The sequence below is a fragment of the Fukomys damarensis genome, unplaced genomic scaffold (assembly GCF_012274545.1).
Source record: "Fukomys damarensis isolate Sample0158 unplaced genomic scaffold, DMR_v1.0_HiC HiC_scaffold_9, whole genome shotgun sequence".
NCBI classification, from domain to species: domain Eukaryota; kingdom Metazoa; phylum Chordata; class Mammalia; order Rodentia; family Bathyergidae; genus Fukomys; species Fukomys damarensis.
This window is the reverse complement of record NW_022900921.1, coordinates 740,271-753,554: the sequence shown is the minus strand read 5'-3', so window position 1 is coordinate 753,554 and position 13,284 is coordinate 740,271. Positions and strand designations below refer to the sequence as shown.

Below are 13,284 nucleotides of genomic sequence, written 5' to 3'. Positions count from 1 at the left end.
AAAGGGTCCATTTTACAAGTGTAGTTCTCATCTCCTTGCCCACCCCTAGGTGGCAGTAGCAAGCAGGAATACTTATCTGAAAACAAAAGGGGTTGTCCTATACAGAGTCCCTGTTCTTAGGTTGTGTTGTTGCCTCTGCCCTACCAGTTCTGTTTGTCCAGTAGAATTCCGAAGTTTTTTTCCACATCACTTTAATTACCCACATATGGATTTAAATTCTCAGCCGGGATTTATAGAGCATTGTACAGTCAACTTTAACAATTAAGAAAAGTCTTAAACACAGGCCTGGTGGTGCTCACCTGTAATTCCAGCACCCGGGAGCTGAGAAGCAAGAGGATGGAAAGTTCGAGGCCAGCCCAGGCAGCTCAGCAGGATGCGGTCACACACAAAAAATATGGTCTACAGATGTAGCTCTGTGGTGAGATGCTTACCTAGCACGCACAGGCTCTGGGTTCAGTCTCCATCACAAAACAAAAATATGCAAAATCTTGATGTCATGGGGAAAATAGTGTAGCATTAGAATCAGGGCTTAGAGCCAGGTGTGGTGGCACACACCGGTCACACGGAGTTTGAGGCCAGCCTGAACTCCAAGGAGAGACCTTGCCTAAAAAATAAAAAAAATAAATAAAAGTTGGGGCTTAGATGTTGAGAAAATTGGTGTCTAACAGGTTGTCACCTGCCAAGCGCTGCTGCTGACAGAGTGGCCTCGGACAGGACACCCGAATCAGAGCACCTCTCTGCAGCAGAGGAAGTAGCCCAGTAAGCTGCTCACCACTGCCTCCTGGGTCTGCTCAGAGATAATAATCAGGGTTGTGGTAGGGAACAGTTTAATGACCATAGGTGCTTGGGGTTGGGGGTGGTGTGGGTGGAGGATGAGAACAAATGTAATAAAAGCACACATAGGAGAGGAGCAGGGCAGGGTTAGAGGCTGAGTGTGCAGCATCTGCTCTCACAGTTGACCGATGAGGATGGGGAAGCAGGAGGACACCGCCTTGTCTCTTTCCTGCCCTGCGGTGGTGCTCTTATCCTAAGGCTCCTGCTCCTGAACGCTCAAGGTGCTCGTTGCTGTACTGCTTGCATAGGACATTTCCCTTATTCTGCGGCCATATTCAGATTTGTCCAGTCTTCCAGAAGGTAGAGGCCCATGAAGTGCAGGGTCCACCTTATGTGTCCTTATATTCTCCACGATCTTGTCCCTGGCACACGTAAACTCCTAATGAGGTTAGTTAAAAATGGTGAAGCAGAGGCAGATGTGATTGTGTCCCAGTGAAGGGCTATGGAGGTTTGTGAGGGTAGCTTTCAGACACGAGATTAGAAGATGCTTAGGCGTTTAGGGGAGAAGACTGGGATAGAAGCTGAAAGGCAGAAGGCTGTATGACAAGTAAAGAACCAATCCAGTCCCTAGAGGCTGCACTAGGCAAAGCTTCAGTTGAAAGGAACCGAATCCATATTAAGCCAGCTTCAGCACAGTTTCTTTTTTTTTTTCTTTTCTTTTTTGGTACCGGGGATTGAACTCGGGTCCTTGCTCTTGCAAGGCAGGCCACGGAACCACTGAGCTAAATCCCCGGCTTCAGCACAGTTATTTACTGATTCATATAAGTGGAAACGCAAGGTGATAGCTGATCTCACCTATGGCCCAGAATTCCAGGGATGTCCCCAAGAGCTTCAGCGTTGCCTCTGGCTCTTTCCTTAGCTCCATTCCTGAACAAACTCTCCCAACTATTTGGGAGGTAGCATCAGGCTTGTATCGTGCAAAAAAGAGGGCTGCAGGAGTTCAGGGTCTTGATACACACACACACCTGCAGAGCTTGACATTTGATTTTGACCAACCAGACTCAGACCTGGGCATGGGGCAGTCCTATAAGGGGAAGTGAAGGTGTACTCTCAAAACTCCTGAGAGTATGTAAGGATGCAAGACCCTGTTTTAAGTGACTGTTGGTTGCAGAGGGAACCTCAGATGTGATGTGATGTACCCCAATCTCTTTTCAAATGTTTTTCAGCATCTTCATGACACAGTGAAAAGGACTCTTGACAGCACCACCTCCCCTCAGAATGGCGAGCAACAGAATGGCTATGGAGACCTCTTTTCTGGGCATAAGAAGACCCGCCGGGAGGCCCCGCTGGGTGTGGCCCTGTCTGCCAATGGGCTGCCTCCAGTCTCACCCCTCAGTCAGCCTGACAAGCCTTCCGGGGGAGAGGCCATGCAGTCTGGTGGGAAGCACTCCCTGGGGCTCGAGTCCATCAACAAAAAGTGTCTGGCTGACCCAAGCCTCCACTTGAATGGAGGCAGCAGTGCTGGTGAGTCCTTTCCTCTGGGCCTGAGTAAGGAACTGAAGCAGGAGCCTGTGGATGACCTGCCGTGCATGATTGCTGGGGCTGGAGGCTCCATCTCACAGAGTAACCTCATGCCTGACCTCAACCTCAACGAGCAGGAGTGGAAGGAGCTCATCGAGGAGCTGAACAGGTCGGTGCCCGATGAAGACATGAAGGACCTGTTTACAGAGGACTTTGAGGAGAAAAAGGACCCAGAGCCTTCTGGTTCTGCCACACAAAACCCCTTGTCCCAAGACATTAATATTAAGACAGAATTCTCTCCAGCAGCCTTTGAGCAGGAACAGCTAGGCTCTCCACAAGTGGGGGCCGGGTCTGCAGGACAGAGCTTCCTGGGGCCTTCGTCCACATCTGTGAGCACAGACTCCCCCAGCCTTGGGAGCTCTCAGACCCTGTTCCACACCTCTGGTCAGCCCGGGACGGACAACCCCAGTCCCAACCTGATGCCGGCGTCAGCCCAGGCCCAGAGTGCACCAAGAGCCCTCACAGGTGTCGTCTTGCCTGGCCAGGGCCCAGGAGGGACCCCTGAGCTGTCCTCTGCCCACCAGCTCCAGCAGATCGCCGCCAAGCAGAAGCGTGAGCAGATGCTCCAGAACCCACCACAGGCCACTCCAGCTGCTGCCCCGGGCCAGATGTCCACGTGGCAGCAGACGGGGCCTTCCCACAGCCCCTTAGATGTCCCTTATCCCATAGAGAAGCCTGCTAGCCCTGCTGGCTACAAGCAGGACTTCCCCAGCTCCCAGCTGCTTATGATACCTGCTGTGAACAAGAGCTCTCCTCGGCCTGGAGGCCCCTTCCTCCAGCCGGGCCATGTGACACTGCTGAGTCACCAGCCGCAGGGTAACTTGAGTCAGAACTCTGTGAATAACCAGGGGTCAGTGCTGGACTATGGCAACACAAAACCCCTCTCCCACTACAAAGCGGACTGTGGGCAAGGTGGCCCTGCGTCTGGCCAGAGCAAACCAGCCCTGATGGCCTATCTTCCCCAGCAGCTGCCTCATCTGAATAACGAGCAAAACCCCTTGTTCCTAATGAAACCAAAGCCAGGAAGTATGCCCTTCCGGTCACTGGTTCCACCTGGCCAGGTAAGCATACAGTCCATTTTGCATCATTCTGCTGCAGACACTGGTAAGGTTACTTGCTAAACTGGGGAGTAAGCTGGGCCAACACAATTGTGGAATTAGAGGGAGGAGGAAGCACCTCCCATCGTCCTATTTGGGAGTGAAAATACATAAAATAAACCCCAAGTTAATTTTTAATAAAAGTAGGGTATGATTGCCTTGTACAAGTTCATTTTTTTTTTTTTTTCTGGTACTGGGGATCGAATTCAGGACCTTCTGCATATGAGGCAGGTGTGGTGGCACTGAGCTAAATCCCCAACCACAAGTTGATTTTAACTACATAAATTTTAGAGGAATCACCTGCATTTAATCTAGTATCTCTTTTATGCCGCACAAATTACATTGTCATTTGTGCCTGTGCTTTATTAAATGAGCACATTTAATGTATTTTGTAGAAGCTTTGCTTTTTTGCCACTTTTCACATCTGTGTTCACAGTCCTTTGTATGGGGTGCATTGGTACAAGCCTGCAGTCACACCTATATAGGAGGCTGAAGCAGGAAGATCTTGGGTTCAAGGTCAGCCTGGGTATCATAGTGAGACCCCCATCTCAAATATCAAAACAGCCTGGGCGTGGTAGCACATTCTTGTAGTCCTAGCGCTCAGGAGGCTGAGGCAGGAGGATTGCCATGAGTTCAAATTCAGCCTGGGGCCAGGGATTTAGCTCAGTGGTTTCACCACCTGCCTGGCAAGCACAGGGACCAGAGTTCGATCCCTGGTACTCCCCCAAATAAAGCAAAGTCAGGCTGGGGATTTAGCTCAGCAGTTCAGTGTCTTGTTTCACAAGCGCAAGGACCCGAGTTTGATCCCTGGTACCAAAAAAAAAAAAAAAAAAAAAAAAAAAAGCAAAGTCAGCCTGAATTGTACAGTGAGATTCCGTCTCAAAAAACAAAGAAAGAAATGACACCATCAGACTCTTCATGAGGATTACATATGCAAACTAGTAAGAACTGAAGAGCTCAAAAGTTGAACTTGTTTAAATAATAATTATTGGCTCTTTTCCTGTTTTAAGTTTTCCTTTCTTCTTTTGAGTATCAGCAGTGATGTTGAAATAATGTGGTAGCCACAGGTGAATCTTAAAGGAGCAAAGCTACTGCACGTCGAGTGTGTTTGTTTGTTGCTGGGCACTGGAATGCTCAGGCGGCATGGGGTCTGGTCTCCACCCTACCTGTTGGAGATTGGCAGGGAAGCAGAAACCCAGCTCAGAGTGGCCCTTGAGCATGCTGTCTGCGAGCTTCACCCACCCCACATGACTCTAGTTCCTTTCATCTGTGTTGACAGGAGCAGAATCCTTCCAGTGTCCCTGTGCCTGCCCAGGCCACCAGTGTTGGGACTCAGCCACCTGCTGTGTCTGTGGCCACCACACACAACAGCGCCCCGTATCTCAGCAGTCAGCAGCAGGCAGCTGTCATGAAGCAGCACCAGTTGCTTTTAGACCAGCAGAAACAGAGAGAGCAGCAGCAGAAGCATTTGCAGCAGCAGCAGCAGCAGCAGCAGCAGCAGTTCCTGCAAAGGCAGCAGCAGCATCTTCTGGCAGAACAGGTGAGGGGAAGGATGGAAGGAGGCTGTGCAGCTGTGCCTGTGGCCTTGTACAGATTTGCATTGCTGTGTCAGCATGCTCAGAGTGGGGGTGCTTTGGCCCCTTTTCCCTCTGGTACTGGAGATGTGGCTCAGTGAGAAGGCCCTGGATTCAGCCCCCAGTACTGCCAAAAACCAGGACCTTGCCTTGAGTGACATCTCTGAGTCTTTCTTTTTTTTTTGGTACTGGGTATCAAACTCGGCACCTTGCACTTGTGAGGCAGGCGGTGGGACCACTGAGCTAAATCCCTAGCTCCTGACTCTTTCTCTGAATTTTACTTTGACATGGTCTAAGTTGCCCAGGCTAGCCTCGAACTTGTGATCCTCCTGCCTTACCCTGAGTAGCTGAGATTACAAGTGTGTGCCCCTGTGCCTGAATCCTTTTTTGTTTTGTTTTGTTTTTTTGTTGTTGTTCTGGTACCTTGAACTTAGGACCTTGCACTTCAGAAGCAGGCAAGGTGCCACTGAGCCACATCCCCGGCACCTGAATCTATTTTTTTTAAATAACTCCTTTATTAGAATATACTTAATATAACATTATGCCCATTTAAAGATTTTTCACATACTTGCAGAATTGTGCAGCCGTCACCACAGCCATTTGAGAACATTTTTATCACCCAGCACTCTGTATCCATGAGGAGTCAGTCATTCCCTGTCTCCCACCTCCTCAGCCCTAGACTTGCCATTTCTGTCCGTTTACCTGTCCCAGGGCTTTCGTACAAGTGTTTAAGGCCACCACGTACTGTGTACCAGCACCTCCTTCAGAGCTGCCTTGTGTTCTCTGTGTAAGTAGCCCCTTCTGCGTATGAACAATGGAGTTGTCTCTGCTTCTTGATTGTTACAAATTAAGCTGGGGTGAATATGCATGTACAAGCTTTTATGTGGGGAAGTGTTGTCCTTTTTCTGTCTCTTTTAGATTTTTAGAAGTTTTTATATTTTGGTTCTGTAAGTGATCATTTTTAAAGGAAATGACAATTGTCCTATAAGAATGTTAAAGATAGGGCAACCCATTTGGGACCTCTCCTGTCTCCGAGAAGTTATTCCTATTCCTCATTCCTTTTATCCCAATAAATTTTCCCACTCTTGAAAAAAAAATGTAAAATACAAACATTTGCCAAAAATCAGATCTATGAAAATCCTTGGAAAAGTTTGGGTTTTCATTTTTCTTGAGTGATATACCTAGGAGTGGACTTGCTGAGTCATATGGTAAGTTTTATATCCGACCTTGAGACACTTTCAGAATGTTTCCACAGCAGCTATACCATTTTACATTCCTACCAGTGGAGCATGAAAGTATTGGTTTCCCTCGATATCCTCTCCAGTTCTTGGTATTTTTAAATTTTCTGCCTTTGCAGTACTGAGGATCAAACCCAGAGCTTTGCACATGCTAGCCAAGTGCTCTCCTATCAGCTACATCCTTGCCTTTTTATTCCAACTGTTCTAGTGAGTGGGAAGTAGTGTTTCATTGTGGCTTTGATTTGTTTTTCCCTGGTTTGCCCTCCTTTTTTTTGTTTGCAGTAATTGGAACTCAGGGCCTTCACAAAGTTACATCCCCACCTGTCTGTCTGTCTTGTCTGTCTGATCTATCTGAGGCAGAGTTGCTCACTAGGTTGCTACTTTGCCCAGGCCAGGCTATAACTTGCTGTCTTCCTGCCTCAATGCTCCTGAGATTTGTACTATTCTTGTTTCATGCTCTTTTTTTTTTTTTGGTACTGGGGATTGAACTCAAGACCTTGTGCTTGCCAGGCAGTTGTGCTGCTGAGCTACACCCCCAGCTCATACTATTTATTAAAACCTCCCAAAATAATCACCAGCATTATTCCCATGAGAGTTCTCTGAGTAGCAAGCTTGGACACTGCTTTTCTCTACCCTGTCACTGCTGGTCTGCTTTTGTTTATGTCTAGTGTGATTGACTGTTCTGTTGTTCTTGGCATCCTCTAGGAGAAGCAACAATATCAGCGCCATCTGACCCGCCCACCCCCCCAGTACCAAGACCCAACACAGAGCACCTTCCCACAAGTCGGACAGTTCACAGGTAAGGGGAGCATGCGGGGCGGATGTGGATCAATAGCTCCCAGTGTTGCTGGAGTTCCGTTCCCCACCAGCCTGTGCTGAGTACAGAATGGGTTTACACGCTGTGAAAGGCCTCGATCTGTTGGAGGAATTTTGCTCTGTGGTTGCCCTGCAGGTTGCTACCAGTGCTTTGGCTGTATCTCTGGCTATCTAGTCATTTGAAGCAGAGTAATTTATAAAAGTTCCTGATTGAAGGATCTCTGATTAACAGGAAATAGCTTCTATAATTCTTAAAATTTTTTGGTTCATGCTTTTGTGACTCTTCAAAAAGAAACCCTTTCAACTGGGTGTGTTGGCACACACCTCTAATTCCAGCACTCTGAGAGGGTGAGGCAGGAGGATGCAAGTTTGAGCCCAGCCTGGGTAATTTAGTGAGACCCTGTCTCAAAATTTGAAAAGGGCTGGGTATGTTGCCCAGTATTAAGGCTCTATACTCAGTACCAAAAAAATAAAAAACAAAGGCCTCTGAGCCACTGCAGTGCTGCACACCTATAATCCCAGCTACTAGAGGCTGAGGCCTAGGAATTTGGGGCCAGCCTTGGAAACACAACAAGACTTTGTCTCTCTCTCTTTTTTTTTTTTGGTACCAGGGATTGAACCTCCGGTCCTCGTGCCTATGAGGCAGGCGGCAGCACCACTGAGCTAAATCCCTGGCCCCAAGGCTTTGTTTCTTAAATAAGCCAGGTATGATGCCACACAACTATAATCCCAGCACTTGGGAGGCTGAGGCAGGAGGAGCACCTTGAGTTCCAGGACAGCCTGAACTACATACATAGTAAGACCCTGTCTCTAAATAAATAAACGAACAAATAGTACAAAATTTTTAAAAATCTTTATTTTATTTTATTTATTTATTTATTTTTTGCTGAGGGAGTGTTGGAGTTGTTTTGTTTTCTGACAGGGTCTCATGTAGTTCATTCAGGCTGGCCTTCAACTCACCATGTAGTCCAGGTGGGCTTTGAACTCAGTGTAATCCTCCTGCCTCAGTCTCCTGAGTGCTGAGATTACAGGCATATGTCAGCCACCCGCCTGGTTTAAACTTTGTTATTTCTGGAAAGGAGAGACTTAGTGGATATATAGTCTTTGGCTTCTTTTCTCCCTGTCCACTCGCCTTGGTGTCACAGTAGTATCGGCAGTGGACAGTTACCAGGAAGAGGAGGAAGCACATTGGGTCTCAGCTGTCACCTCTGAGATATAGCAGGTGCTGTGTTTGGGCTGTTGCTCCATGCATGGAGATTTTACAGTCAAATCAGGTCTGCTCGGCCTTCCTAGTTCTTGGGACATTTTCCATGCTGCCTCTGCTTAGTCAGTGACCCCTCCCTGCTGAGGTTCAAGAGTAGTAGACCATACATAGCCACACATCCTGGGGAGACCAAGTAGGGCATGTGTGTGAGCATGGGGTCCGGTCTGCAGCTGTCCCTGTCTTTCCTACCACACTCCCTTCTCACATTGGTAATGGCTGTTAGAGCTCTCCTCATTTTCTCAGCCTTTTTTTTTTTTTTTTCCCCCGTTTTTTGAGGCAAGATCTCCCTTTATGGTTCAGGTTGGCCCTGAGCTCACTGTAGCCTGGGCTGGCCTCAAACTTGCAGTGATCCTCTTGCCTCAGCTTCCTGAGCACTGGGATTACAGGTGTGCACCACCATGCCTGGCTTCTCAGCCCATTCTTACATGAGTGCTAGGGGAGCGGAAGAGGAAAGACAAAAGTACCGAGTCCTGGCTGACCCCTGAATTTTGAGTGTCCTACCCAGAAAACCCATCTTGGTTAATGGTGTTGCCTGTGTCCCTCCCTTAGTTGAGAAGCCCTGGCCGACAAGTTCCCGAGAACAAGGGCCTCCTCTTCTGTCTCCCCAGGACGGTGCTGCTGCAGAGTGGGTACCTTGCCACCTGTTGCTTTAGGGCATAAACAGTAGGGGCAGTGAAGTCTCTGGTAGCTTCCCTGGTAGGGCCACCCTCAGCTCTGCAGTCTGGCCTGGACTCTCCCCTCCTGCCTCGCCCCAGCCGGGCAATGTTCCCAGTCAGCCTCTTCAAGCCCCACAGCCTCCCTTTCATAGCAGTGTGCTTGTTTACATTCTTTTGTCTTTCTTGGACGTTCTACAAGCTGCTAACTTGCTTGGCTTGTATACTTTTATTTATTCTTATATTTTTTGGTATCGGGATCGAACTCAGGACCTTGTACTTGCGAGGCAGGCAGCAGCACTACTGAGCTTAAATACCCGGCCTGCTTGTGTACTTTTAAACCCAATGCTTGTCGCCTTCTCTAAAGCCTTCCCCAAGTCTTCCTGGGCACCAACCCTCAGGGCCCTGCAGCCCACTGCTCACTCAGGGTGTGACCCTGTCACACTGGTGGCCATATCTCCCAAAGGCAGACACTGGGGAGGATCATCATGAAATCCCCAGGACAGAGCAAAATTCTGGAGGACATTTGAAGGACAAGTGGATAATACATCAACTGGCTTTCCCTCCCGGGCCTTCATACCTTCCTCAGTGTCTTTCTGAACCCTGCCATTGTCGTAGACCTGGCCTTGCCTGCCCTGTGGGAGACTGTGTGCCCTTGCAGCCCTCTGGCGTTGTACTCTTGGCAGTGCCTCTGGCCCTGTGCCATCTGAGGTTAAGATGCCACCTTCTTGCCCATAGAAGAGGAGCTGCAGCATGGGTCTCAGAGGTGTCTCCTGTGGCAGTCAAGAAGTGCCAGCCTGACTGACAGATCTTCTGTCTTCTAGGATCCGCGGCTGCTGTGTCTGGCATGAACAACCTGGGTCCCTCCAACTCCAGCTGTCCTCGAGTGTTCCCTCAGCCTGGGAATCTGATGCCAATGGGTCCTGGACACACCTCGGTTTCCTCGCTCCCCTCAAACTCAGGCCCGCAGGACCGAGGTGTGGCCCAGTTCCCTGGCTCCCAGAGCATGCCTCAGAGCAGTCTGTATGGCATGGCCTCTGGCATGACCCAGATGGTTGTCCAGCCCCCACCACAAGCCGCCAACGGACATGCCCACATTCCTCGGCAGACCAGCGTGGGCCAGAGCACTGCAGTTCCGGCTGCTTATGGACAGACCTCTCTGGGGAGCTCTGGCCTCTCCCAACAGCACAACAAGGGGACTCTGGCCTCTGGTTTAACCAAGCCACCTGTCCCAAGGGTGGCAGCAGCCATTGGAGGCCAGAATGCCTCATGGCAGCATCAGGGAATGCCGAACCTGAGCAGCCAGACCTCAGGCAGCAGCAGTATGAGTCCCTTCACCGCCGCTTCCACTTACCACATGCAGCAGGCCCACTTGAAGATGTCCAGTCCTCAGTTCTCCCCGGCAATGCCCAGCAGGCCTATGGCCCCCATGAGCTCAGCTGCTGCAGCAGGGTCCATGCTGCCCCCAGTGAGCACACAACAGAGGACCAGTGCCCCTACCCCTGCGCCTCCCCAGACAGCCCCACAGCCAAGCTTGTCTGGCCTGAGCCCCGCGGGGCCCGAGCTGGGGGCCTTCAGCCAGAGTCCTGCCTCACAGATGGGCAGCCGCGCAGGACTACACTGTGCCCAGGCCTATCCTGTGCGGACTGTGGGCCAGGAGCTGCCCTTCACCTACAGTGGGCAGCCAGGCAGCAGCGGGCTGTCCAGTGTGGCTGGACACACTGACCTGATCGACTCCCTGCTGAAGAACAGGACTTCTGAGGAGTGGATAAATGATTTGGACGACTTTTTAGGGTCTCAGTAATGGATTTGTGGTGGTTTTAGTATTCAGACATCCTCTGTTTTTGTTCTCAGATTCAAGAAAGAGCAACTACTTGGGACCAAAAGCCCACGGCCCGGTCTTCTGGGCAGACAGAATCCAGGCTGTAGCTGAGGCCCAGCCAGTCCTGATCTGGGGAGCTCCCAGGTCAGCAGGTTTGCTCCATTGGGCTGGCCCCAGCCCGTGTGCTGTCATCACTGCCTGGTAGAACAGGGTTCTATAGGTGGTCTCTTACCCACATGACCAAAAACCCAAGAGTGTCAGGCTATAGTTACCTGTGCCATCATGCTGACTCCAGGATTTCTCCACATGCCTCAATGTTGGGGACAGGTTTTTGAAACTTTAAATAGCAGAATTGTTTGTAATTTGTAGCATAGAAAAGAATTGTTGTTTTTTTTTTGTTGTTTTTTTTTTAATTTTAAGCAGATTAGTATAGGTGATGGTTGAAAGTGGCATTGGAAACCTAGGGTTTCCTTCTGATGAGCCTTTGCTCCTGTTCTGTCAGCTGGCTCTTGGGAGAGGAGGGTGGCTGGAAAGTCATTTCTGTCGGTGTAGGCTGTGACTGCAGATGCCAGAAGGAACAGGAAGCTGTAAGTAGCACATCCGGTGACCCAGACAGGGTCATCCCAGCAGCTCCTCCTACCAGAGTGGTGTACTCAGGTGTCACTCTGCCTCGAGCACCCCAGGACCCCAGGCTGCAGGTAGAGATCTGGGGGCCTGGTGTTGTGATGTGTCATGCCCCTGCAGTCCCTCTGACAGCTTGTGTCCAACAGGCAGGAGCACACGTTGTGCACATCAGTCGTTCCTCAGCCCCGTCTTCATTCCCTTGCTTCCTGCCTCCCTTTCTTCCTCTCCAGCCCAAGTGGGAAACAGTGATGTACTACATTGGAGGGAGAAAAGAGTTAGTAAGATCCCTTAGGGAACTTTGACATTGTAAAGGTTTGGGGAAAGAGGCTGCAGGCCAGCCCAGGGGCAGGAATTCCGCGTTGTTTGCCGACTTCTGCCACTCCCACCGCAGATGACTTGCACTTTTAAAGATTGCTTTATAACACTAACACATCCTCTCTAAAGATTCCAGTGGATTCTCTCTGAAGGTCTGTTAGTGAGCTTCACTGATCTGAGAGCCCACAGAATAGGGTACGCGGTGTGGGCTGCTTGTGGAAAACAAGATTCAGCCCTTGGCCCTGTGGAAAGCAAGATGGGGAGCGCAGGACGAAACCCTTCACACACACAGGATGGTGGAGGGAGAGAAGTCCACAGGAGCAGTCTGTGGAGAAACCATAACCCCATCTCTTTCCCTGGAGTCTCAAGATGCATCATTCATGTAGTATCATGTCAAGAATTGAGCCAAGGGAAATCCGTGAACAGCCCGAGTCAACTTTGGTGATTAGTTTGCACCAGCAGTGCCTTTTTTGCCGGGGTACTTGGACCCTCAGATTCGGCTCATAGCCATTGGCCACCACTGGTGGCATGTGGGCCATTTCCCCTTTAACCACCCTCACTGCCTTCCCTAGATACTCAGTTAGCAATTAAAGGGGAGTATGAATCAGAAAGCCCGTGAAGGCTGCTCTCGAGCAAGTCCCCAAGTGTAGGGATGAGGGTGACTTCAGAGGATTTTCTGCCAAAAACAGGGCCAAAGGCTGGCTTTGGTTCCTTGTTCCTCTCCTGTCTGCCCCAGCCTCCTCCTGCCTCTGTCCTCTAGGGCTCTTGCCAGCCCTGCTGTCTGCCTTAGTGCCGGCTGGCTACCCCAGGCAGTGGGCTTCTCACTTGCCGCAGTGTCATAGCAATAAAATGTGATTCTTGGGGTCCTCCAGGGAGCTTCCCATGGCTTTATTTATGAATCTGGCTTTGGGGAGTCGGGAGGAGATGGCTGCTTCCCTGCACATCCCCATCTTCCTCGAGCCACAGCTCAGTAGAAAAGGGTGCTTGGACTTTCATTATACACACGTGCTTTGTGTAAATAAATGTTTACAATTTTATATTGAAGATGGAATAAGCGTTAGAGCTTCCAACTGTATATTTTTTACTTTTATAGATTTTAAAACTATGATTCTTTATATATCTGTTTCTGGGGAGCTGTTGATAAGTTTTATGGCAAACATTTAGTATTGTTAACTTTTTATGGTCATCAAACATACATAAAAATCCTATTAATCCCTTTATCCTTCCACTTCCCTTAACTCTGGTATACACCAAAAAGAAGTCTTTGCTTTCCTTGTTTTATCATTATAAAAATAATAAAAGTATTTTGCTAGAATGGAAACCACCTGTGTATGTGACTTGCAGTAGGGCAGGCTGGAGGGGAAGTTCATTGTTGTTGATTTCCTTTGGGATTGAAGTTAGCTTTCTTACTGTACGTGGTTTGGGGCAGGTTGGTGAAGGCTGCAGGCTGACCTGTCTTGTAGGATGACAGTACCAAATCAGAGCTCATGTGTCCGGGGATGTCAGAGCCACTCCCCTCCAGCACT

General features: G+C 49.5%; 1 protein-coding gene across 1 annotated transcript; it reads left to right on the top strand.

The window, feature by feature from the left end:
* The first annotated feature begins 1,565 nt into the window (after positions 1-1,565).
* On the top strand, positions 1,566-12,362 carry Maml1 (mastermind like transcriptional coactivator 1). The gene is made up of 4 exons (XM_010623751.3): positions 1,566-3,416; positions 4,732-4,992; positions 6,970-7,063; positions 9,822-12,362. Exons 1-4 carry the CDS (start codon positions 1,968-1,970, stop codon positions 10,799-10,801), a joined length of 2,784 nt encoding a protein of 927 aa, XP_010622053.1. The 5' UTR covers positions 1,566-1,967; the 3' UTR covers positions 10,802-12,362.
* The last annotated feature ends 922 nt before the right edge of the window (positions 12,363-13,284 follow it).

Bases quoted from the DNA above. Each gene is read 5' to 3' on its own strand.
- Maml1 (XM_010623751.3), top strand. From the start codon at position 1,968: ATGTACCCCAATCTCTTTTCAAATGTTTTTCAGCATCTTCATGACACA. The intron at 3,417-4,731 runs GTAAGCATACAG...CTGTGTTGACAG, and splicing joins CACTGGTTCCACCTGGCCAG to GAGCAGAATCCTTCCAGTGT. The intron at 4,993-6,969 runs GTGAGGGGAAGG...GGCATCCTCTAG, and splicing joins AGCATCTTCTGGCAGAACAG to GAGAAGCAACAATATCAGCG.